Source organism: Oratosquilla oratoria, chromosome 36, assembly GCF_046742065.1.
Source record: "Oratosquilla oratoria isolate Oo_2021 chromosome 36, ASM4674206v1, whole genome shotgun sequence".
NCBI classification, from domain to species: domain Eukaryota; kingdom Metazoa; phylum Arthropoda; class Malacostraca; order Stomatopoda; family Squillidae; genus Oratosquilla; species Oratosquilla oratoria.
In genome coordinates this window covers 46,605,015-46,631,873 of record NC_134812.1, presented here as the reverse complement: position 1 = coordinate 46,631,873, position 26,859 = coordinate 46,605,015, and the positions used below count along the sequence as shown (strand labels likewise).

At 38.8% G+C, this 26,859-nt stretch overlaps 1 protein-coding gene across 6 annotated transcripts in view; it reads left to right on the top strand.

The window, feature by feature from the left end:
- The first annotated feature begins 4,652 nt into the window (after window positions 1–4,652).
- LOC143018988 (uncharacterized) overlaps window positions 4,653–26,859 on the top strand; it is a 61,205-nt gene continuing 38,998 nt past the window's right edge. For 3 of the 6 annotated variants that reach the window (XR_012965797.1, XR_012965796.1, XM_076174683.1), the window contains exons 1-4: window positions 7,580–7,682; window positions 17,952–18,005; window positions 25,216–25,456; window positions 25,550–26,793. Coding sequence is in view for 4 of the 6 variants with exons in the window: in XM_076174683.1 (XP_076030798.1) it covers window positions 7,680–7,682; window positions 17,952–18,005; window positions 25,216–25,456; window positions 25,550–26,793 (1,542 nt within the window). In the remaining 2 variants the exon portion in view is untranslated. The other 3 variants (XM_076174684.1, XM_076174686.1, XM_076174685.1) reach the window with 3 other exon arrangements.

The following is a 26,859-nucleotide window of genomic DNA, read 5'->3' as shown; positions in this document are numbered from 1 at the left end:
CCCAGAGGCTTTCCTCCTATCCCGTATATCCGCATAACTTCCCACAGTGCCTTGCTGTCTACCCTGTCCTAAGCCTTTTCCAGATCCATAAAGGCCCAAAAAACATCCTTCCCCTTTCCTATAGCTTTCTCACATATCTGTCTTACCACAAAAATCTGATCTACATAACCTCTACCCGTCCTAAATCCACACTGTTCCTCACCAATTACTCCCTCTGTTCCTCTCCTAATCCTCTCAATCAAGATCCTCCCATAAGCCTTCCCAACTACACTTAACAAGCTAATCCCTCTGAAACTACTACATTCACACATGTCCCTCTTTCCCTTGTAAAGTGGAACTATACAAGCACTCCTCCAGTCCTCCGGCACTCTACCCTCTCTCCAGCAAACATTAAATAACCTCACCAACCAGTCCACCATCCCTGTACCTCCTTTTTTAAGACATTCTGCATGGCATCCATCCAGACCAGGTGCCTTACCTGCTTTTATCATCTTAACTGCTGCCTTCACTTCATCCTTCCTTATTTGTCTTCCATTTTCCTCACTCATCACTCTCATTTTCTTAGCATTTCCCACTGCAGTTATCTTTCCCTCCCTATCCTCCTTCACATTTAGCAACTCCCTAAAATACTCTGCCCATCTTCCCCTTACTTACTTACTTAAGCATACTTAAGCATATTACGCAGACCAGTCGAGGAGACGACTTTACTGCCTTCTCTTCCATTATCATCTCTCCATCTGCACCTTTTACCTTTTCTTCTCTACTTGATTCTCCTCCGCTTCCTCTCATAATTTCTTTCCAAAACATCATCATCATAATAATAATAATAATAATAATAATAATAATAATAATAATAATAATAATAATAATAATAATAATAATAATAATAATAATAATAATAATAATAATAATAATAATAATGATAATAATAATAATAATAATAATAATAATAATAATGATAATAATGATGATGATAATAATAATAATAATAATAATAATAATAATAATAATGATAATAATAATAATGATAATAATAATAATAATAATAATAATAATAATAATAATAATAATAATAATAATAATAATAATAATAATAATAATAATAATAATAATAATAATAATAATAATAATAATAATAATAATAATAATAATAATACATAGATACATATACCAAGGCTTTTTCCCCCTTCCAAGGGAGGTAGCCAAAAAGGGAAAGGCATAAAAACACTCCCACCCATTTCATCCCTAAATACACTCCACACCCCTCCCACCCTTCCTCTCATCTGAGCACCTCCTGGATGACGGGTCATCCCTGCACCCTGCCCACCGCCCTGGGTCAGAAGCAGTGTCGCAAGACACAGTACATCCACAGCAAGGCCGCTTCATTTAATCGGCGACCCCCCCTCTCCGTCCCCCTTTGCATATAAGGCGAGGACGGGGAGAAATCCCTTCGGGCTGCGTCAAAATTTATTCACACATACTACCCCACCCCCCACTTCCCCGCCCATTCCTCCTCATGCAGTCACAACATCATCCATATACAACCATTCTCCACTCACCTCTGTCTTCCGTCCTCTCCCTTCCTTCCTCAACAGACATTCCCCTCTTCCCCAAAGCCCCCTTCACCCCATCCATCCACCTCATCCTAGGACGTCCCCTCATGTTCACTCCCTCCACATCTGCCTTCCATACCTCTTTTACTAGTCTTTCTTCACTCATTCTTTCCATGTGTCCAAACCATCCTAATATTCTTTCATCGACCCTATCTCCCAAATCCTTTTTCACCCCTGTTCTCCTCCTCACCTCCTCATTTCTCACTCTATCTAGCCTAGTAACCCCCACCATACTTCTCAGACACCTCATCTCAAACACATTCAAACTCCTCCTCTCTTCTTCTCTTATGTTCCACGTTTCTGCCCCATACAGTGCTGTTGGCACAATCACTCCTTCATACAGTCTCCTCTTCGCATCCATTCCCAAATGTCTATTCCTCATTACACTCTTTAAACCACCAAGGCATTTACTCGCTTCTCTCAATCTACATTCTACCTCCACCTTTACTCCACCTTTTCCTGCTACACTTGCACCCAAGTATCTAAAACTATCCACTTCCTCCAGTCGCTCTCCCTTAATGTTCACTTCCAGTCTACTGCCACTTTCACCCATTGTACATCTCATCACCTTACTTTTACCCACATTTATCTTTAGCTTTCTTCTATCACATACTCTCCCAAACTCTGCCACCAGCTTCCTCAATCCCTCCTCTGACCCTGCCACAAGCGCAGTGTCGTCCGCAAACAACAGCTGGCTCACCTCCCACTTTTCTCCATTTTCTTTAACCATCTCCAATCCCTGACTCACTACCCTAGCATTCACCTCTCGCACCACCCCATCCATGTATAAGTTGAACAGCCAGGGCGACATAACGCATCCTTGACGAAGTCCCACCTTTACTTCAAACCACTCACTCTCTCCATTTCTAATCCTAACACATGCTCTACTACTCTCATAAAAACTCTTGACAGCTCCCAAAAGCTTTCCTCCTATCCCATAAATCTGCATAACCTCCCACAGTGCCTTTCTGTCTACCCTATCATAAGCCTTTTCCAGATCCATGAAAGCCCAAAAAACATCCTTCCCCTTTCCTATAGCTTTCTCACATATCTGTCTTACCACAAAGATCTGATCTACACAACCTCTACCCGTCCTAAATCCACACTGTTCCTCACCAATTACTCCCTTTGTTCCTCTCCTAATCCTCTCAATCAAGATCCTCCCATAAGCCTTCCCTACTACACTCAACAGGCTAATCCCTCTGAAATTACTACATTCACACTTGTCCCCTTTTCCCTTGTAAAGAGGAACTATACGGGCACTACTCCAGTCCTCCGGTACTCTACCCTCTCTCCAGCAAACATTAAATAACCTCACCAACCAGTCCACCATCACTGCACCTCCCTTTTTCAGACATTCTGCATGACATCCATCCAGACCAGGTGCCTTACCTGCTTTCATCATCTTTACAGCTGCCTTCACCTCATCCTTCCTTATTTCTCCTCCATTCTCCTCACTCATCACGGTCATTTTCTTCGCATTTCCCACTGCAGCTATCTTTCTTTCCCTATCCTCCTTCACATTCAGCAACTCCCTAAAATATTCTGCCCATCTTCCCCTCACTGCCATCTCTTCCATTATCAACTCTCCATCTGTACCTTTTACCTTTTCTTCCCTACTTGATTCGCCTCCTCTTCCTCTCATAATTTCTTTCCAAAACATCTTTTTATTACTTTCAAAATTTTCTGTCATACTCCTACCCCATTTCACATCTGCTCTCCTCTTTGCCTCCTTTACCTTTTGCTTTACTTCTCTTTTCTTTTCTTTGTACGTCTCATATGACTCCCCTGGCCTCTTTTGTAACCAATCTGTGAATGCTCGCTTCTTCTCTTCTACAGCCTTCTTTGTTTCCTCATCCCACCATTCACTACCCTTTCTTCTATTTCCCCCTGTCCTTCTTGTTCCACACACCATCCTTGCACACTTTAAGACTCCCTCCTTGAAACATCCCCATTCCTCCTCCACACCCATCTCTGCTCTATCCTTTATTCCCTCCCACTCCTTCAGCTTCTTTTCGTACTCCTTCTCCTTTTCCTTTTCATTCAAGGAGTTCACTCTAAGAACCTCCCTACCTTTTGTCCCTTTCCTCCTTCTCCATCTATCCTCCACTCTCAGCTTATTATAATAATAATAATAATAATAATGATAATAATAATAATAATAATAATAATAATAATAATAATAATAATAATAATAATAATAATAATAATAATAATAATAATAATAATATGATGATGATGATGATGATGATGATGATGATGATGATGATGATGATGATGATGATGATGATGATGATGATGATGATGATGATGATGATGATGATGATGATGATGATGATGATTATAATAATAATAATAATAATAATAATAATGATAATAATAGTAATAATAATAGTAATACAAAATAATAATAATAATGATAATAATAATAATAATAATAATAATAATAATAATAATAATAATAATAATAATAATAATAATAATAATAATAATAATAATAATAATAATAATAATAATAATAATTAATAATAATGATAATAATAATAATAATAATAATAATAATAATAATAATAATAATAATAATAATAATAATAATAATAATATTAATAATAATAATAATAATAATAATAATAATAATAATAATAATAATAATAATAATGATAATAATAATAATAATAATAATAATAATAATAATAATAATAATAATAATAATAACAATAATAATAATAATAATAATGATAATAATAATAATAATAATAATAATAATAATAATAATAATAATAATAATAATAATAATAATAATAATAATAATAATAATAATAATAATAATATTAATAATAATAATAATAATAATAATAATAATAATAATAATAATAATAATAACAACAACAATAACAACAATAATAATGATAATGATAATATATTGTATATAACAGTAAATAATAATACTAAACCAAAATAGGAAATATAGAATTACGTAAGACAGCAGCGTTCGTAAATTTAGTCAACAACATTTCCTTTATATTGTATATAAAAGACAGAGAAAACAAGAATAGAACCTATTGTCACTATTGTGGCTTCTTGAAAAAAATATAGTTCGAATGATATTCACGTAGTTATGAAACATACTTATCATAGAATGGAAATTATTTGAGAAAAGTCTCAATATTTCTGCAAAAGTAAAAAAAGAGTTGTTATTATTACTAAATTGAAATATGCAAATATTGTACAACAATTGAAATAAGGGCAATAGGAATATTGTATTCGTATTGCCCGAATTTAAATTCTTATATTCAATATAAGAATATTTAAATGACCCTCCAGAGTCCAGAGAATACAATGATCATTGACGAAGTCACGTAAGCGGGATTTTAGAAATTACGTCGCTCGTAATATTTGACACCTTCCTGCATCATTGTTTTGTCGATATGTTCTTTTCTTGCGTCGGTTTGATTATTCTCTCTTATCTTTTATATTCAGAAAGGCTGTGCCCATTGCAGTATAAGTAAGTATTGAAAAAAATCGGTATTGATGTTTCTTGATAAACTGCCTTACCTAATCGAGAAAGCGAGGAAGTAAGAAGTAAACTTTTTGTCGTGATTCACACCTCCAGGACTTGTCAGCCAGTTATTGGATCAAATTTACGTGTCTGTCGTATTGAGTTTTAAAAGAGGCTAATGAGGGCGCGGTCACTGCACTGGACTCCAGTGCAGTGGTAAACCAGTTACCTTTCAAATTCTTTCTTTAGTGTGTGCGTTTAGACAATTTAAGTGAGTGACTCCTTAAGTTGCTTGTTACCTTGTATGAAGGGTAAAGTCTAAAGAGCTTGTTGAAGGGGACGTTACCAATGCCGTGGAGCAACTTATACACTTGTATTAAGAAGTCTCCCCTCGTTCTATCCTGGAGGGTCTGGATTCCTAATTGGTGACACCTATCTTCATATTCCAGGTTAGATTGCTCTGGTACCAATTTTTTGGTTGCCCTCCTGTGCACTTTCTCTAGGGTCTGAATATCCTTCACCAAGTGTGGAGACCATGCTTGGACTGCAGAATCGAGGATTGGCCTGACCAGAGGAAGATAGAGTGGTACCAGGATTTCTCTTTTGAGGATGGTGAAGTTCCTCTTTATTATGCCAAGGTGACTGTTTGTCTTGGCAGCAACCATTGCTACATGAGCAGAGGACTTGAGGTCATTTGAGGTCACTATTCCTAGGTCCTTCTCTTGTGTTGATTTATTTAGTACTGACCCCCTAAATCGGTAGTCTGCCTGCTGATTCCTGTGGCCAATATGTATCAATTTGCATTTGTTTGTGTTAAATGTTAGCAGCCATTTGTCACTCCATGTATCCAGGCACTCTACATCCCTCTGCAGTGCTTCAACATTCTCCTCCGATGAAATGATGTTGTAGATTTTTGCATCATCTGCAAATAGACTTATTGAGGACTCCAGATTGTTGACCAGGTCATTAATATACACCAGGAAGAGACAAGGTCCCAACACACTACCTTGGGAGACACCACTCATGACTGGTAACCATCCTAATACTATGCCTCGAATTGATACTCGATGCATTCTCCCTGACAAGAAACCCTTAGTCCATTGGAGCAATTTACCTTCAATTCCTGTTGCCTGTAGTTTGACCAATTTTACTTTCAGTAAGGTAAATGTAAATATGATAGTATAACACTAAGTAACAAAATTTCAATTTTGTCTTGTCCTTGGCTCAAAACCATAATTTTCCAGTTAATTCCATCTAAACAAAATGTCAGCGTTTTTTTTTCTGTCGCGGTTCTCCGTGACAAAAAAAAAAAAATGAAAACTATGCTTTTGTGGTTAGAACAATGAATTTACATTTTTGCCTTATTTCATTATAGTATGGATTACTATTTGTATTCATGTCAGGTAACCTTTGCAAAATCTCATTGATTTATCCAATTGCTTTTGGAATGTTGCAAATAAGTTAAAACAAAGAAAAAATATAATGTTCTAAATATTTGTAATTTTAATAAGATAATTCTTGAACTGACCAGATATAGCAAGAAATCTGCTTACAAAGTTACAATTTAGAAATCTTCTCAAATGTTCCAAAATGTTATACCAGTTTTTCAGAAATTTCTAGAGTATTTCCAGAATATTCTAGAAATGTTAAGAATAAAGTAGAAATATGTAGAATACTCAATAAGTTTCTAGAATCTACAGTTATTTTCTAGAATGGTTCAGAATATTTTAAAGTGGGTTCAAGAATATTCTAGAAATAGTGAGAACATTGTGGAATACATTCCAGAAAGACTAAGAGTATTCAAGAGTACTGGTTGACAATATAGTTGGGGCTTGCATACCACCCAGCTTGTGTCTGCCTGAGAAGACACATCACAAGAGGTGAAATGGTATTGAGAGGCTGTAATCATTCTCTAGATGCATTCTGCTACATATGTGGTCAGTTCATCAAGACCAAGAGCAAAGAAGTTTTCTGTGACAGCATCTAGAAAAATGTGTGAAGCTTACAAAACATATTTTGGTTGCCAGTTGGGGACCAAGACAAGACCTGGGCACCTCATTTTGCTTGTGAGTATTGTAAGAGAATACTAGAAAGTAAGATAACTGTTATTCTTTCAAGAGTAAAATCCAATTAAGTATTAAAATAGAAATAAAATAAGTTTAACAGAAACTCGTACTGTTGTTCTTTTACAGGATGGTTTAGAGGGAAAAACAGAGAAATGAAATTTGCTATTCCTAGAATATGGCATGAACCAAATGATCACTCAACTGACTGTTTTTTCTGAATGGTGGATCCTTCCAAATGCCGATCTGGGAAAAATGCAGCAGCTGTTCTCTATCCAGACATTTTATCTTCCATTGCACCAGTACCATACAGTGCTGATGTTCCTGTACCAGCGCCTCCAGAAAGAAGTCAACTATCAGAGGAAAGCAGCAAGTCAGAAGATGAGCTAAACAGAGAGGAAGATTGTGACATCACAGATACAGTTGTAGTTGGGAGGAATCCTTACTACCTAAACCAAAGAGATCTCAATGAACTCATCAGATATCTTGGTTTGACAAAGTCAAATGGTGAGCTTTTGATTTCAAGACAGAAGGAATAGGATTTACTTGATTCACACAATTCAAGAAAAACTTCATTTTTAATAATAAAAATTAGTTTCTGAAGTTTTAAAATGAAATTTTGTCATTTGAATTTGTTATTTTGTTTTCTCTCCAAAAATGGTGAAATTGAGCTATTTTGGGGCATAAATTTAAAAGCTACAAAAGCAAAGTTTGACAATAATGGACATTTTTGCAATGAAAAAAGTTAGAAAATAACACTTGCTTGTCAAAGACAAAAATCGTGTTAATGCCGTAATCTAATAGGCTGAAACATGAACAAAAAACTTAAGCAAGAAAGGATTCAATGCTGTTAATCTTTTCTGTAATGGTCAGAAATTATCAATGTGCAGTATTCTGTATGCCACCGGACTGACATTCATTTCTGGCATCACCTTGGGTATTTTTCCACCCCCACAAAATTATTTTCACTTTTTATTCATTTTTGCTGACAAGACATTTTTTTTTCTGGCTGAGCGGGTTAGGGCGTCGTTATTTGCAGCGAAGGTCGAGGTGAGGGCAGTTCGAATCCTGCCAACGGCAAAGTTGAACCAAGGGCATGGTTCATTAAATTCCACGCTACAAAGCCCTCTGTGAAGGGCACTGTCCTAGCCTTCTGATAGGGGGGGGAGTGTGTGACGTTAAACCATATCAGTAACATGAAAAGGCATTTTTCATTTATTTATTTATTTTTTCCTATGGAATGGATAGATTAGGTGCTACTGGACAATGTAATTTTTATGTTAAATGTCTGCATGTGTGTTTCTGGAATTTTACCTAGTAATATTTTTGGGGGGAGTGGAGGTAGAATGTAGATTGAGAGAAGCAAGTGAATGCCTTGGGGGATAAAAAAGTGTAATGAGAAATGGACATTTAAGAATGGAAGCCAAGAGGAGATTGTATGAAGGGATGATTGTACCAACCACTGTATAGGGCAGAAATCTGGAACATGAGAGAGGAAGAGAGAATTTTTTTTAAATGTGTTTGGGATGAAATGTAAGAAGTATTGGTGGGGTTACTAGGTTGGATAAAGTGAGAAACCAAGTGAGGAGGAGAGTGGGGATGGAAAAGTAGTTGGGAGATAGGGTTAATGAAATAGCTTTGGGAGGGTTTGGACACAGAAAGAATGAGTAAAGAAAAATTAGTAAAAGTGTGGAAAGCAGAGGTGGATGGAGTGAACATGAGGGAGCAATCAAGGATGAGATAAATGGATGGGGTCAAAGGGACATTTGGAAAGAGGGGGATGTCTGTTGAGGAAGAAAGGGAGAAGATAGGAGTGAGTGGAGAGTGGTTGTGTATGGATGATGCTGTGGTGCATGGAAGGGAGTGGAGGGGGGTTAGAGAATATGTGTGAATGATATTTTGATGCAGCCCAAAGTGATTTTTCCCTGTCTTTTCTTTTTCTGCATGAGGGGACGGGGAGTGGGGGTTGCAGATTAAATGAAGCGGCCTTGCTGTGGATGTGCTATGGCTTGCTGCATTGCTTCTGACCCAGGGTAGTGGGTGAGATGCAAGGATGACCCATTATCCAGGAGCCAAGAAAAGAGGGAGGGAGGGAGGGATGGTAAATGGAAGTGGAGTATGTGGGGATGAAATGGGTGGGAATGGATTTATGCCTTTTGACTTTGGCTACCTCCCTTGTAAGGGGGAAAAAGCCTTTGGTGTATTTATTTACCTAGTTGTAATATATGGGAGGGGAGCTATGCTTTGTATCTCTCCGCATCAAGTTTTATCTTGAAATCTTGTATAGTGTTAGCACATACTGTTTTGTTGTCTAATTTGTTCCATGTATTTATCGCTCTGTGTGGGAAACTGTTCCTTTTCAAGTTTTTTCTATAACTATCCTTTTTCAATTTTTTTCCGTGTCCTCTTGTTTTACCGTATGTGTGTATTTTTGGTACATACATATACCAAAGGCTTTTTCCCCCTACATGGGGGGTAGCCAAAAAGAAAAAGGCATAGAAACCACTCCCACCCATTCCATTTCCTATACAGGTAAACGTCGACTTACGATGGCATTAGGTTTCGATAGAGCCATCGTAAGACGATCTCATCGTAAGTCGATCCCCACTCTGTTCCGTGGTCACTGTACCTAGCCTACCTGTATATTAACCACCAGAGATACTGAATATAGCCTATTAAACATGTACAGTAGTTTATTTAATTATTTTTATCCTTTTTACCATATTCAAACACTATAATATGTATTTTCAGTACGGGACTTAAATCTCGCGGGCAGCAGCCAATGCCAGCCGTACGACGTGACGTAATAATACTCGCATCATAAAATATAGTCACCGCTTATATCGATCGTTCTCTCTTTCACCCGCGAATTTTGAAAACCACAGAGAATGGGATTTAGGGCACAATTGAGAGAATGTAAAAACACAGGGGCGACTACAATAAATATAATCAAGACGCCGATATGGCAGCGTCGCGAATCCACTTGCTCCTCATGACGCCTACGTGTGCGGCACCGTATAAATTATCATTATATTCCACTCCCCTCCTCCCTCCCTCTTATCTTGGCACCTCCTGGTAGATTTTGAATTTCAGTGTAAATTGCTGTAAATAGAATATCAGGAATTATTTCCTATGTGTTTTGACGTGTTTTGAATGAAACCTTCATTTCCTCTTCCAATCACTGATTTTGGCACTAATAGAAATAGTCAAAAACAGTAATTTGTGATGGAATTGAAGGATGAGATTCATACAAAACACACTAGAAAAAATACCTAACCTAACCCAATATAATCTAACCTAACCCAATCCAACTTAACATAACTCATCTGAATCCAGTTTAGCCTAGTTGGTAGAAAAAGACTATTATTAACCTCTAGTCATAACTAAGCTAAAGGTGTAACTTACTGATAGGGCAGAAGTTAAAAAAAAGAGAGAGAAAATAAATAATACATATATTTTTTCTAGCCTATTCATTATTCAGTAACAGTTCATATGTCTCTTCCGCAATTCAGTTGATATGTTTGTCAGGTGACAATCGGCTTTTATTAACACTCCCATATCTTTCTACTCTTTTGCAATGAATTTGCTTCACAAATATGTACCAAAAAAGAAACAAAAAGAGACTTATGTCACGTCCACACGGTCGAGGACTGTCCGTCAGGCACGAGGGCTTTGCTCGACAATGGGCAATTTCAGCGGGCAAAGCATTAAACTGTCCATTCCCGGCGCCATTTGCGGGCAGTGAATGGATGGCTGATATCACTGCCAAACGCACGAGGAGAGGTGCGGTCAAAGTAAGCAAACCTGCTCAGTACAGACTGAAGTTACCTTACCACTATGTCCGCACCTAGTACTAGTGTATACTAGTCTTGACAAAACACCGTAACATTGATTGGTTCATACCGAGTTCAGGAATGTTTATGGAATGTGAAGTGTTTTGATTATAAAAATAGAGACAAACGTGCTGCAGCACTGAAGGACATAGCACAGACGATAAGCAGGAGTGAAAGTCATGTGAAAAAGAAATTAGCTTTTCCTCGTACTTGTCTCTTGCCTTTGTATATATGGCTCCACTTTCGAAAGGAGAACAGAAAAACTGTTTTTTCATTCTCATGTAATTGCAAAACAATTGTTCATTTTCATCCTGCAATTCACGTAGGATTGTCACTGAGCTTCCCATTAAATCATGCCTTTGTAACCACTCCCGGCACCAGACAAGTCTCCGTGATTTCTTGTTTTTCTTTTTAATGAAGGCAGCAATTATAATGCTGTAAAGTACTACCTTCTTTCCAAGTATGGCGGGAACCATGGTTATCGTACCGCACTGAACCACTCACTCCCAACCTCTGCTTGCGGCCAACTAACCTCCAACCACCATCGTCAGCTGTGTGGACAACTTTGCCCGGTAAGGGCAAAGTCTGCCAGGCACAGCTCGACTGTGTGGACGCGGCATTATATTAAGTGTTGGTATAACAAAAGGTGCAGCAAGCCTAGAGATAGAAGAGACAAAGCCTGGAAAAAAGAAAAAAAAAGATCCAAATGGAATAAACTTCCTGCACAGGTAGTGCAATGTAGTTCAGTTCAAAGCTTTAAGAATCATTTAGATAATTACCTAAGTAAGATGCTGTAATGATTATAATTTATCTTATATTATTTGTTTTTGTTTTGTTTGTCTGTCTGATTTTCATTTATTATTAGTTATATGTCAATTTATTATTATTTACTATTTACCTGTTTGTTTATTATTTAACTATACCTATGCATTTATTTATGTATTTTATTTGTTATTTACATTATTATAGTTTTTATTTATTGTTTTATTATTAATATGATTTTTTTTTTTCGCATCCGACCTAGATATGGATCAAAAGGTCTCCTGTCGGCATGCTCCGCCTTTGTAATCCTTTGTAACATATATAAAACTTAGGAACTAATATGTGAATATATGCAGGAAAGAAAAAAGAAATTATGAAAAAGATATAGACAAATGTAAGGATCAACCCAAACTCTTTTACAGATACATAAATGAAAAACTAAAGGATAAACATGAAATAGTAAAATTGCGTGAAGGAGATAAAGAATATATAGATGATACAGAAATGGCAGAAGTCATGATCAGACATTTTAGGTCAGTTTTTACAATTGAGAGCTCACAATTTTGGGAAGATAGAAAACAAGAAAGATCACCCAAAATGGAATAGATAAAGGTAACACAAAAAGAAATAAGAGATCAAATAAAAAACCTAGATGTCAGGAAATCACACAGATTAGATGGAATTGCAAATTGGATACTGAAAGAGTGTATAGACGAACTGACAGACAAACTATACAAGATAATAGACTCCTCACTCAAAGAAGGAAAGGTACCACAAGATTGGAAAGATGCAATCATAGTACCAATATACAAAGGAAGAAATAGGGAAGACCGTACAAATTTCAGACCGGTATCCCTTACAAGCACAGTAGCAAAAATATGTGAAAAAGTCATCAGAAATAAATGGACCAAACACTTGGAGGAAAATAAAATACATACATACATATACCAAGGCTTTTTCCCCCTTACAAGGGAGGTAGCCAAAAAGGAAAAGGCATAAAATCATTCCCACCCATTCCATCCCTGAGTACACTCCACACCCCTCCACCCTCCCTCTCATCATAGCACCTCCTGGATGACGGATCATCCCTGCACCTTGTACGCTGCCCTGGGTCAGAAACAGTGTCGCAAGACACAGCACATCCACAGCAAGGCCGCTTCATTAAATCGGCGACCCCCCCTCTCCGTCCCCCCATGCATAAAGGAGAAGACGGGGAGAAATCCCGTAGGGCTGCATCAAAATTTGCTCACACATACTACCTCACCCCCCATCCCCCCCCCCATTCCACCTCATGCATCACAACATCATCCATATACAACTATTCTCCATTCACCCCTGTCTTCTGTCCTCTCCCGTCCTTCCTCAACAGACATTCCCCTCTTCCCCAAAGCCCCCTTCACCCCATCCATCCACCTCATCCTAGGATGTCCCCTCATGTTCACTCCCTCCACATCAGCCTTCCATACCTCTTTTACTAGTCTTTCTTCACTCATTCTTTCCATGTGTCCAAACCATCCTAATACTCTTTCATCAACCCTATCTCCCAACCCCCTTTCCACCCCTGTTCTTCTCCTCACCTCCTCATTTCTCACTCTATCTAGCCTAGTAACCCCCATCATACTTCTCAGACACCTCATCTCAAACACATTCAAACTCCTTCTCTCTTCCTGTCTTATGTTCCATGTTTCTGCCCCATACAGTGCTGTTGGCACAATCACTCCTTCATTATTTCCACTTTTTTCCAATTGATAAAAAACAAAAAAAAACTAGCATGTATAGACTTAGAACTGTTACTCATAATAATTTTGTGCTGTTTTGGATTGATATTTACTACAGTATGCACCTGATTGCACAATTTGAAGCTAAAAGATGCAAAAACTCCATACTGTGGATAGGGGGGACATCCTAAGGAGGAAACAAAGAAGAACCCACCAACTATAGGCCAGTATCACTAACAAGCACCATTGCCAAAATTTGTGAGAAAATAATCAAGAATAGATGGGTAAAACATCTGGAAGACAATGACATATTAAACCCAAGACAATTCGGATTCAGACAAGGAAGATCATGCTCCACAAACTTAATATGCTTTTACTCAAGACTAATAGACATAGTGCAAGAAAGAAATGGATGGGCTGATTGTGCATTCCTAGACTTGCAAAAAGCCTTTGACAAAGTACCACACAGAAAACTACTAAAAAAACTGGAACACATAGGAGGAATACAGGGAAACCTACTAAAATGGATAGAGGACTTTCTGACTGGTAGAAAGATGAGAGTAGTGCTCAGAGAAAAATATTCAGACTGGAAAGAGGTGATCAGTGGAGTACCGCAAGGATCTGTGCTGGCACCAATAATGTTTGCTATCTATATGAATGACATGGATGAGGACGTGAACTGCTACATGAGCTTCTTTGCCGATGACGCCAAACTGCTAAGGAAAATAGAAACTGATGAGGACTGTGAAGCACTGCAAGAAGACCTAAATAGGGTATGGAACTGGAGTCAGAAATGGGAAGTGGACTTTAATACGAAGAAGTGTAGCATAATGGAGTTTGGAAAAAGCAAAAACAGAATATCAGGAAAATATACAATTGGAACCAAAGAAGTAAAGAAAGTAGGATCCGAAAAAGATTTGGGAGTAATTATCACGAACGACTTGTCCTATGATATACAGATTAACAAAATTGTCGGGGAGACTTACAACTTGCTAAGATCAATAAAAGTGGCGTTTACATACTTGGACGAAGACATGATGAAAAAAATATTGGTTACATTGATAAGGCCTAGATTAGAGTATGCAGCGACATTGTGGTCCCCCAGTACCAAAAAGAATATAAAGAAAATAGAAAGAATCCAAAGAGCAGCTACAAAAATGGCACCTGCACTTGCAAACCTATCATACGAAGAGAGATTGGCTAAACTGGAGTTACCGACACTGGAGCAAAGAAGAGAGAGAGGTGACCTATTGACCATCTACAGAATCATGAAAGGCACAGAGGTACTCGATAGTGAGAACTTACTTAACTGGGACAAAAGAAACACAAGAGGACATGGAAAGAAAATAAAAAAACATAGCTATAGAAGAGAACTGAAGAAAAACAGTTTTCCTCATAGAGTTTTGGACACTTGGAACAAACTGGACAATGAAATAGTATGCGCAAAAACCATTCATGAGTTTAAAAACAAACTAGACACTGCAAGATACAAAGGCGGGACAACACGAGCATAGCTCCCCTTCCCGCAAAATACAACTAGGTAAATACAACTAGGTAAATATAGTCTCCTCTTAGCATCCATTCCCAAATTTCTATTCCTCATTACACTTTTTGATAAACCCTAAACAATTTGGCTTTAGAAGTGGAAGATTGTGTACCACAAACCTAATTTGCTTTTACTCAAGATTAATTGAGATAATACAAGAAAGAGATGGCTGGGTAGATTGCGCCTTCTTGGATTTGCAGAAGGCATTCGATAAGGTACCACATAAAAAATTCATAAGAAAAATTGAAATAATTGGAGGAATACAGGATAAGCTGCTAGAATGGATGAAGGACTTTTTAATTGGAAGAAAAATGAGAGTGGTACTAAGAGACAAAAATACGAACTGGGAAGATGTGAAAAGTGGAGTCCCGCAAGGCTATGTATTGGGCCCTTTAATGTTTGCCATATATATAAATGAAATGGATGAGGGAGTAAATTGTTACTTGAACTTCTTCGCTGATGATGCCAAATTGCTCAAGATGAGTAAAAACGGAAGAAGATTGTAGATCGCTACAAGAAGACCTAGACAAAATATGGGAATGGAGTCAGATATGCGAGATGAGCTTCAACATTAAGAAATGTAGCATAATAGAATTTGGAAAAAGCAAAAATAGAGTATCAGGCCAATACAAAATTGGAAACAAAGAAGTCAAAAAAGTCAATTCAGAAAGGGACCTGGGAGTAATCATCTCAAGTGACTTGACACCTGACAAACACGTCAACAAATTATTTGGAGAGACTTTTAACTTACTAAGATCAATGAAAGTGGCCTTTGAGTACGTAGACGAGGAGATGGTTAAAAAAATAGTGGTTACACTGATAAGACCTAAACTAGAATATGCCGCAACATTGTGGGCATCCAGCACAAAGAAGAACGTAAGAAAATTAGAAAGAATCCAAAGAACAGTGACAAAAATGGCATCTACACTTGCACAACTGACATATGAACAAAGATTGGAGAAACTACATCTGTCAACACTGGAACAGAGAACAGAAAGAAGTGATTCATTGACCATTTACAGAATTATGAAAGGGATGGAAATCTTTGATAGAGATGACTTATTAAAGTGGGACATAAGAGAAACAAGAGGACATGAAAAAAAAAATTAAGAAGGACACTTACAGAAGAAACCTGAAAAAGAATAGCTTCCCACATAGAGTGATTGATGTCTGGAACAAACTGAACAGAGAAACAGTGAATGCCAAAACTATACACGATGTTAAGAATAGACTGGATGCGGAGAGATACAAAAACGGGTCACTATGAGCATAGCTCTCGTCCCGTAAAATACAACTAGGTAAATACAAAGAATAGTTTAGAGATCAGGTATGCGAAATGTCAGCGTTCTGTGAAATTCCATGTACTTAAGAATGCTGTCTCACAGTTTGGCATTATTTCCACTTTTTTCCAATTGATAAAAAACAAAAAAAAACTAGCATGTATAGACTTAGAACTGTTACTCATAATAATTTTGTGCTGTTTTGGATTGATATTTACTACAGTATGCACCTGATTGCACAATTTGAAGCTAAAAGATGCAAAAACTCCATACTGTGGATAGGGGGGACATCCTATTTTTAGTCTTGGTTTCATGTCCACATCTTTTGACAACAGGTGACAGCCCTCTTTGTTTTTCACTTTTCTTTTGTGAAAGCATACATAAGGAATGCAGGTAGCAGTTGTTGGACAAAATTCATATCTTAATTATGTGTTCATTAAAAGTATCTGTTCCACAGAACTGGGAATGGCTAATGCCCTAATTTATAAAGAATCAAGTAAGGAGATACAACTGAATTACAGACTATTGTCCCTTACCAGCACAATAATGAAATTGTGTAAAAGACCAATAGCTTAAATATTTTGAAGAAATGAACATTTTTACAGACAATCAACTAGAAGATCATGGGAGGGAGAGAGGTGCTGAGAGTTAACATATTAAATGAAAAGAAAAAGGAGAAAGAAGACAAGGAGAAGCTGAGAGAAGTGTGGGAGGTGGTGAAGGATAGAATGGAAGTAGGTGTGGAAGAGGAATGGGGGTGTTTCAAGTAGGAAGTGACAAGGTGTGCAAAAATGGCATGTGGAACAAAAAGGATGGGAGGGTACAGAAGGAAGGGTAGTGAATGGTGGGATGAAGAGATGAGGGCCAGTAGTAGAATAGAAGAAATGAGGGGATGTGTTTTCATTGCAAAGTAGAACTAGGAAAGCATATGAGAGATAGAATAAGAATAGAGAAGCAAAGCATAAGATGAGGGAGGCTAAGAGATGTAAAATAGTGTAGGAGATTGGCAGAAAGTTTTGAAAAGAATAAAAAGATATTTTGGAGTAAAATAAACAAGTGAATGGAGGTTAATCAAGTAGAGAGGAAAAAGTGAAGAGTACAGATGGATGGACACATGTTAAAGGAAGTGAATGCAGTTAGGGGAGATGGGTTGAGTATTTCAGAGGATTGTTAAATGTGGAGTATATGAGGGAAGGATTGATTGTGTCAGACATAGTAAGCATTTATTCAAGAGCGGTTGAAATGCTAGAAGAGGAAGAGAATTGGGTGTATTTGTACCTAGATCTAGAAAAGGCACTGATCAAAGTACCTTGTAATCAACTACAGTGGAAATTGAAACATAGTGGAGGACTGAGAGGTGTATGTTAAGAATATTAATTTTTTTATGCTTTGTCAAAACAGTGTTCAAAGTTAGGAAACAGAATAAAATTTAGCCTGTAAAGCATAATAAGGTATATGTATTCACTGCGATTTTATTTTATTTTATTTTATTCGGATACAATCATACATACAATGAAATACAATACATGTAAAACTCATATTATACATAGTAAATATAATTGTACATCCGAGGATGGCACAGAAAGTCAAAAGACTTATTTCCACTGTGACAGATTCTACTTTTGTATTTTTTTCAGGATATAGCCACTGTGATGTCCAGTAGAAAAGGTGAAAAGGAATTGCTGAATGAGGTAAGACATTAATTATGTGATACTTGATTGGATGGATGTCATGTGAAATGCTTGACAATGGGTGTAGTGTCTGATGAGATTGTTCAGTGTGTGTCTAAGATGGAAGTGTTTTGGTGGTTTGGAGGTATGGATGTATAGTCTCATGTACTGTAGGTGAAGGAAGACCAATATGGATGTAGTAATTTTAAGAGGAATAAGTCTGTTGAATGTAGTTGGTAAGATGTAAGTGCATGGGTTGGTTGAGAAGATAAGAAAAGAAAGAGGAGTGGTTACATCTGGATCATTTTATTTCTGTGGTCAGGCCTACTCTGTGTTGTCATTATCTTCATGCTGGATGGTGACATGAATGCAAGCATGCTAGTGTGGTTCTTGTCTCTCTTGGGGAGGATTTATTTGTCGAACTAATGTCTGGAGGAGTTTGCAGGAGTAGGGAGTTTTGTAATACAGTAAAAGCCCTCTTATCCAGCATTCAGGTATCTGGCAACTTCAAGTATCCGGCATAGTTTTTCCGAGCATTAAAATCTATAAAAATCTATATGAAATCAATACAAATCGATAAAATTTCCCGTGTGAGGCTTTAATTGTTCCTGTTGTTACCAAAGCACACCACTGTCTGGGTCAGTTTCACGCCACCTGCCACAGCCCACTGCCCACGCTGTTCAGTCTCACATGTGCCACGTTTGTGTCAGTTCAGCTACACTCTTCCTCAAGTGTTCCCCTGTAAACTTTCATCATGCCCAAAGTTGATAAACGGGAACGTGTTGTGATTACACTTAGGCAGAAGGTGGACATTTGCAAATGTTTAGAGAAAGGGGAAAACAGAAAAATACTCATAGACAAATTCGGCATAGGATCATCAACCATCTACAATATTAAGGCCCAATCGAAGAAGTTACGTGAGTTTATGAAGGAGACAGACACCCCAAAAGCTGGTGAAAACTGTCACACTTTACAATATCAGTGTGGGGACATGATTGACAAAGTGTTGTACGAGTGGTTTTGCCTGAAAAGATCCGAAGGAGTATCAATAACAGGCCCCATGCTGCAAGAAAAAGGATGCGACCTAGCAAAGAAGATGGGTGAAGCGGAAACATGCCAGTTCTCAAATGGTTGGCTACACCAATTCAAGACTCGGCATGGAATAAGGAAGCTGGACATTGCTGGTGAATCGAAATCTGCAGATCAACCATCGGCTGACAAGTTTATCAACAGGTTAGGATTGTTAAATTTATGCTAGTTTAGCGTGAAATAGGCCTAGGCCTAGTCCATGCTAACATGATTTATACCATCAGATGTTTTACTCCTATCCTTCTTTTTCTTCTCCATTCTTATCATTTCTTTCTCTAATTCACGCTCTCTGTTTTTATATCTTATACATACATACATATACCAAGGCTTTTTCCCCCTTCCAAGGTAGGTAGCCAAAAAGAAAAAGGCATAAAATCATTTCCACCTATTCCTTCCCTAAATACACTCCACTCCCCTCCACCCTCCCTCCCATCTTAGCACCTCCTGGATGACGGGTCATCCCTGCACCTTGTCCACTGCCCTGGGTCAGAGGCAGTGTTGCAAGTCACAGCACATCCACAATAAGGCCGCTTCATTAAATCGGCGACCCCCCTCTCCGTCCCCCACTGCATAAAATGAGAAGACAGGGAGAAATTCCTTCGGACTGTGTCAAATTTTGCTCACATATACTACCTCACCCCCATCCCCCCCACCCATTCCACCTCATGCATCACAACATCATCCATATACAACCATTCTCCATTCACCCCTGTCTTCTGTCCTCTCCCATCCTTCCTCAACAGACATTCCCCTCTTCCCCAAAGCCCCCTTCACCCCATCCATCCATCTCATCCTAGGACATCCCCTCATGTTCACTCTCTCCACATCTGCCTTCTATACCTCTTTTACTAGTCTTTCTTCACTCATTCTTTCCATGTGTCCAAACCATCCTAATACTCTTTCATCAACCCTATCTCCCAACCCCCTTTCCACCCCCGTTCTCCTCCTCACCTCCTCATTTCTCTCTATCTAGCCTAGTAACCCCCATCATACTTCTCAGACACCTCATCTCGACACATTCAAACTCCTCTCTTCCTCTCTTATGTTCCATGTTTCTGCTTCATACAGTGCTGTTGGCACAATCACTCCTTCATACAGTCTCCTCTTAGCATCCATTCCCAAATGTCTATTTCTCATTACACTTTTTAATCCACCAAGGCATTTACTGGCTTCTCTCAATCTACATTCTACCTCCACCTCCACTCCAACTTTTCCTGCCACATTTGCACCCAAGTCCAGTCGCTCTCCCTTAATGCTCACTTCCAGTCTGCTGCCACTTTCACCCCTTGTACATCTCATCACTTTACTTTTACCCACATTTATCTTCAGCTTCCTTCTTTCACACACTCTCCCAAACTCTGTCACCAACTTTCTCAATCCCTCCTCCGATCCTGCCACAAGCGCAGTGTCATCCGCAAACAACAGCTGGCTCACCTCCCACTTTCCTCCATTTTCTTTAACCATCTCCAATCCCTGACCCACCACCCTTGCATTTACCTCTCGCACCACCCCATCCATGTACAAGTTCAGCAGCCAGGGCGACATAACGCATCCATGACGAAGTCCCACCTTTACCTTGAACCACTCACTCTCTCCATTTCTTATCCTGACACATGCTCTACTACTCTCGTAAAAGCTCTTGACAGCTCCTAGAAGCTTTCCTCCTATCCCGTATATCCGCATGACCTCCCATAGTGCCTTCCTGTCTACCCTGTCGTAAGCCTTTTCCAGATCCATAAAAGCCCAAAAAACATCCTTCCCCTTTCCTATAGCTTTCTCACATATCTGTCTTACCATAAAAATCTGATCTACACAACCTCTACCCATCCTAAATCCACACTGTTCCTCACCAATTACTCCCTCTGTTCCTCTCCTAATCTTCTCAATCAAGATCCTCCCGTAATCCTTCCCATACATACATACATATACCAAGGCTTTTTCCCCCTTACAAGGGGGGTAGCCAAAAAGAAAAAGGCATAAAATCATTTCCACCTATTCCATCCCTGAATACACTCCACACCCCTCCACTCTCCCTCTTATCTTAGCACCTCCTGGATGACGGGTCATCCCTGCACCTTGTCCACTGCCCTGGGTCAGAAGCAGTGTCGCAAGACACAGCACATCCACAGCAAGGCCGCTTCATTAAATCGGCGACCCCCCCCTCTCCGTCCCCCCATTGCATAAAATGAGAGGACGGGGAGAAATCCCTTCGGGATGCGTCAAATTTTGCTCACACATACTACCTCACCCCCCATCCACCCGCCCATTCCACCTCATGCTATCACAACATCATCCATATACAACCATTCTCCATTCACCCCTGTCTTCTGTCCTCTCCCGTCCTTCCTCAACAGACATTCCCCTCTTCCCCAAAACCCCCTTCACCCCATCCATCCACCTCATCCTAGGACGTCCCCTCATGTTCACTCCCTCCACATCTGCCTTCCACACCTCTTTTACTAGTCTTTCTTCACTCATTCTTTCCATGTGTCCAAACCATCCTAATACTCTTTCATCAACCCTATCTCCCAGCTCCCTTTCCACCCCCGTTCTCCTCCTCACCTCCTCATTTCTCACTCTATCTAGCCTAGTAACCCCCATCATACTTCTCAGACACCTCATCTCAAACACATTCAAACTCCTTCTCTCTTCTTCTCTTATGTTCCATGTTTCTGCCCCATACAGTGCTGTTGGCACAATCACTTCTTCATACAGTCTCCTCTTCGCATCCATTCCCAAATGTCTATTCCTCATTACACTCTTTAATCCACCAAGGCATTTACTCGCTTCCCAACTACACTTAACAAGCTAATCCCTCTGAAACTACTACACTCACACTTGTCCCCTTTTCCCTTCTAAAGTGGAACTATACAGGCACTCCTCCAGTCCCCCAGCACTCTACCCTCTCTCCAGCAAACATTAAATAACCTCACCAGCCATTTCACTATCACTGTCCCTCCTTTTTTTAGACATTCTGCATGGCATCTATCCAGACCAGGTGCCTTACCTGCTTTCATCATCTTAACAACTGCCTTCACTTCATCCTTCCTTATTTCTCCTCTATTTTCCTCACTCATCACGGTCATTTTCTTAGCATTTCCCACTGCAACTATCTTTCCCTCCCTATCCTCCTTCACATTAAGCAACTCCCTAAAATATTCTGCCCATCTTCCCCTTACTGCCTTCTCTTCCATTATCATCTCTCCATCTGCACCTTTTACCTTTTCTTCTCTACTTGATTCTCCTCCTCTTCCTCTCTTAATTTCTTAACAAATCATCTTTTTATTACTTTCAAAATTTTCTGTCATACTCTTACCCCATTTCACATCTGCTCTCCTCTTTGCCTCCTTTACCTTGTGCTTCACTTTTCTTTTCTTTGTACCTCTCATATGACTCCCTCATTCTATTTTGTAATGAATCTGTGAAAGCTTGCTTCTTCTCGTCTACAACCTTCTTTGTTTCCTTATCCCACCATTCACTACCCTTATTTCTGTTTCCCCCCATCCTTCTTGTTCCACACACCATCTTTGCACACTTTGTGACTCCCTCCTTGAACCATCCCCATTCCTCCTCCACTCCTAGCTCTACTCTATCCTTCACTCCCTCCCACTCCTCTCTCACTTCTTCTTGTACTCCTTCTCCTTTTCCTTTTCATTTAAAGAGTTCACTCCAAGCACCTCCCTACCTTTTGTCGTTTTCCTCATTCTCCATCTATCCTCCACTCTCAATTTACCGTCCACCAAAAAATGATCTGATATTCCCCCACCCTCTCCCCTTAGCACATGTATATCCTTAACTCTTCCTGTTATACTCCTATCTACCACTACATCACTACATAGTCCATTAATGCTCTATCTACCACCCTTCCATCCACCACCCTCTCCCATGTGTACTTATGCTTGACTTTCTTCCAAAACACTGTATTTGCTATCATCAACTCTCTTTCTAGACACATCTCCACCATCAACTCTCCACTACGATTCTTTCCTGGAACTCCACATTTCCCAACCACTTCGTCAGTTGGTTCATTTTCTACCCTAGCATTAAGGTCTCCCAGTACTATTAAATTGACACTTCTCCCTAATCCCTCTATGCACTCATTTAAATCTATCCAAAAAGCCTCCCTTTCTTCTACATTCTTCTCACTACCAGGCCCATATGCACTTACAAAAACCCACATCTCCTTTCCCAGTTTCACCTTCATCCACATTATCCTTGAGGAAACCTCCTTCCACTCCACTACACGTTTACCTATCTCTTCACTTACTAGTATAGCCACCCCTTCTCTCCTTCTCCCTCTCTTCACTCCTGGTAGAGGAGCATGGATTGACCCTGGACCATGTGTACAATGCAGTCAAGACTGGCCTTTTCTACTGCTGTCTTCCGAAAGCAACGCTTGCAAGCGAGGCAGAGGGGTCTCTCAAAGGATTCAAGCACAGCAAGGATCGACTGACTGTGCTGTGCTGTGCAAATATGGCAGGAACTCACAGGATAAAGTTGTGTGTGATAGGCATGTACAAAAAACTGTGCTGTTTTAAGCATTTGTTTGTTCCCTTGGTAGGAAAATTTGAAAAAGAAAGAGCTCCCAGAGGACAGTAAAGTGGTGTTGTTGTTGGATAACTGCAAAGCACATCTGCCAGCTGAAGAACTTGTAGTGGGAAAAATATTTGCTCTTTATTTACCCCCGAATGTAACCAGTATTATCCAGCCCATGGATCAGGGTGTAATTCAGAATTTTAAAATGAGTTACTGTAAAAGTATGCTGTGTAAGCTTGTAAATTATGATGAGTTCCAAAAAAAAATTAATGTAAAAGATGCTATCTTCATGGCTTCGTTAGCTTGGCAGGATGTCAAAAAACAAACCTTGATGCGATGTTGGCGTAAATTGTATCCCTTGATCATGTTTGAAGAGGCGGATAATTCTGACTTTGAAGGGTTTGGTGGCAAGAGAAATTCAGTGGTGAGTGAGTTGAGGGAGATGGGTGGTGGTGCTAAACTTAGCGTAATAGATGAGGCGCTAAAAGAGTGGGTAGATGTGGACAAAGATGAAGTGGTAACATTCACTCTAACTGATGAGGAACTTATCAATGCAGTAATTGAGAAGATGACAGAGCCAGATATTGAGGAAGAAGATGACAGGCAGATAGTGAGGAAGAAAATGACCCTGAGCCTAAGGTGGTGTGGAAAGATGCTGCAAATGGTTTAGCTGTCTTTGTTAAGTTTGCATAGCAGTGCAGCTATAGGTCCACCCGAGATGTTATGTCTCTTCACTGCATCCAGAATGAGTTTTTATTGCAAAGAGGAAAGAGCTGCAAACAAGCTGACATAAGAAACTATTTTAAAGTAGGTTGTAAGGGAAAGAAAGAGCGGCAAACAAGTACAGAGGGTAGTGATAAACTGGATGTTGGCGAGTGAGGTGGTTTTGTTTGTTTGTTTGTTTGTTTATGTGCTTTTTTATGTTAAGTTAAATGTTTATATTAGGTTAAATGTTGTTTATAGTGAATAAAATGAGTTGATTGTAGACATAGTGTTTTTGTAACCCTTCACTTATTTTAGTAACCCCTTCAAAAAAGTACAGAGAAGGTTAGTGTGTAGTGATGAACTGTATGTTGGCGAGTGAGGTGGTGATGCCGCAATCATGTGATGCTTTGTTTATGTTACGGTATGTGATACTATATGTTAACTGACATTAATAGTGAGTAAAGGGGGTGATTGTAGACATATTTCTGTACCCCTTCACTTACTTTAGCGACCCCTTCAAGTATCCGGATTTTCGAGCATCTGGCATGTCTTTGGTCCCACTGATGCCAGATAAGAGAGCTTTTACTGTATGTCTTGAAGTGCTTGTTTTGTGATCTGAATGGGAATTTGTTTTTGTATAGATGTGTTGTGTGGTGCAAGTGGAAGGTTGTTGTAGACATTTAAGCAGTATTCTGGTGGCCTTATGAAACCTGACATCTCTTCTCTCTTTACCTCCCCTTCCTCTCTCACATCTAGCCACATTATAGAGTATTAGAAGATTACTTTTTCTGCAACGTTGTCAGGTATATAAAAAAAAATGCTTTAAAATATCTTTATGCATATGACTGTAGGTAACTTTTGGAATTTCTTGTGTTTAAAATATTTTGTAATCACATTGCAGAGTTGGGTTGGCCATCATAACTTGAGGACAGAATTCACTCACAATCCATCTAGTCAGTACAATAGTATACACTGGTCAAGTAGTGATGAAGAAACAGAGAAAGAAGAGAAAAAAACTTCCAAATTGTATTGCAAATTACCATTACAAAGGAAGATTAAGCCTTTGGGCAATGCAAAGGGCTTTTTAGACCGTCTTCAGTTAGGATTTGATGACTTTGCCCTTGTCAGAGATAGAGTGATTGGTAAGTTCATGAATAGTATTAATGAGTCATTGATACATAGAAAAACAAAACCTTAAGAATTGTGTAGATTAAGAAATGGTGTACATTTTTCAGCAAAAGAAGTGTGTGATCCCAATAGAAACAATTCAAGCAATGTTGAAGAACCAGAGGAAGAGGAGGAGGAACAACGTGTAGCATCTCCAGTTTTAGGTTCTCAAATTTTCTCGTTTGCAAAAAGAATTAAAACAGTGCAGGGTGGTGATCATAAGGAAACAAAACTTGAAAGATTCCCATCACCTGTGCTTGGAGGCTGTGTGACACAAGAACATGAAAGATCCCCCTCACCTGTACTTAGTTATATGACTCAAGATTGTGAAAGGACACCTGTGCTTAGGTGTATGACACAAGACTATGAAAGATCCACATCACCTGTGGTTAGGTGTGTGACACAAAACTGTGAAGGATTCTCATCACCTGTGCTAAGATGTGTGCCACAAGAACATGTAAGAACCCCATTGCCTGCCCTTGGGTGTGCGACAGAAGAACATGAAAAATCCCTATTACCTTTATTGAACAGTGAGAAACATCAATGTGAGAAATCTGTGTCATCAAGTCTTGACTGTGTGAATCATGAAAGTAGAAGATCTATATCACCTGTGATTGGTTGTGTAAAACATGAAATTGAAAGATCCACATCACCAGTTTTAGGAAATCACAAAAAGAGGAAAACAGAAGTCCAAAGACAATCTTTTTTTTCAAATCTCCAGACAGACTCTTACAGAAGTACCAATATAGGAAATAGAGAGGAAAATGACCCTATACAGGATACTTGTAGAGAAGATTCCATAAATAAAGACTCAGAAAGTGCTATTCATAGAAAAGTTAAAAGTCATCTCTCCACCACATTTCAAAGAGCCTCTTCAGGTACTTCTAGAGGATTAGGGGAGGGAAAATTAAATTCTTCAAAAACTTGTCCAGAGAAAAAAGGAGGTCTATGTAATGAAGAAATACTGTACCCTACAAATATTGGAGAATGTTTTCCCATGCATCAGAAAATCACAAATAAGAATGAACATGTTACTTGGGTTGGTGATAAAGAAAGTATGTGTTTAGGAATTAAGAAAGGATTGGAAGAGGCACGAAGGAATTCAGGTGATAGTTGTACTACAGTAGAACCTCGTCACAAAACTTTGAGCCTTTCATTAATCAAAGAAAAGCTAGTTACTAAAGAGAAAATGTTAATTGATAACAATACCACTGTTTTAGTAAATGTTCCATTTGACCAGCAGTACTGTGAAGGTGAAAGTCAAGTTGAAGCTATAGATTGTTGCAATACTCCAGAAAAAATTGAAGAAAAGGTATTTGTATTTTTATCAAATAGTATTTGAATTAGTGAATCATATTTCTGCTAATGTTCTGGAATA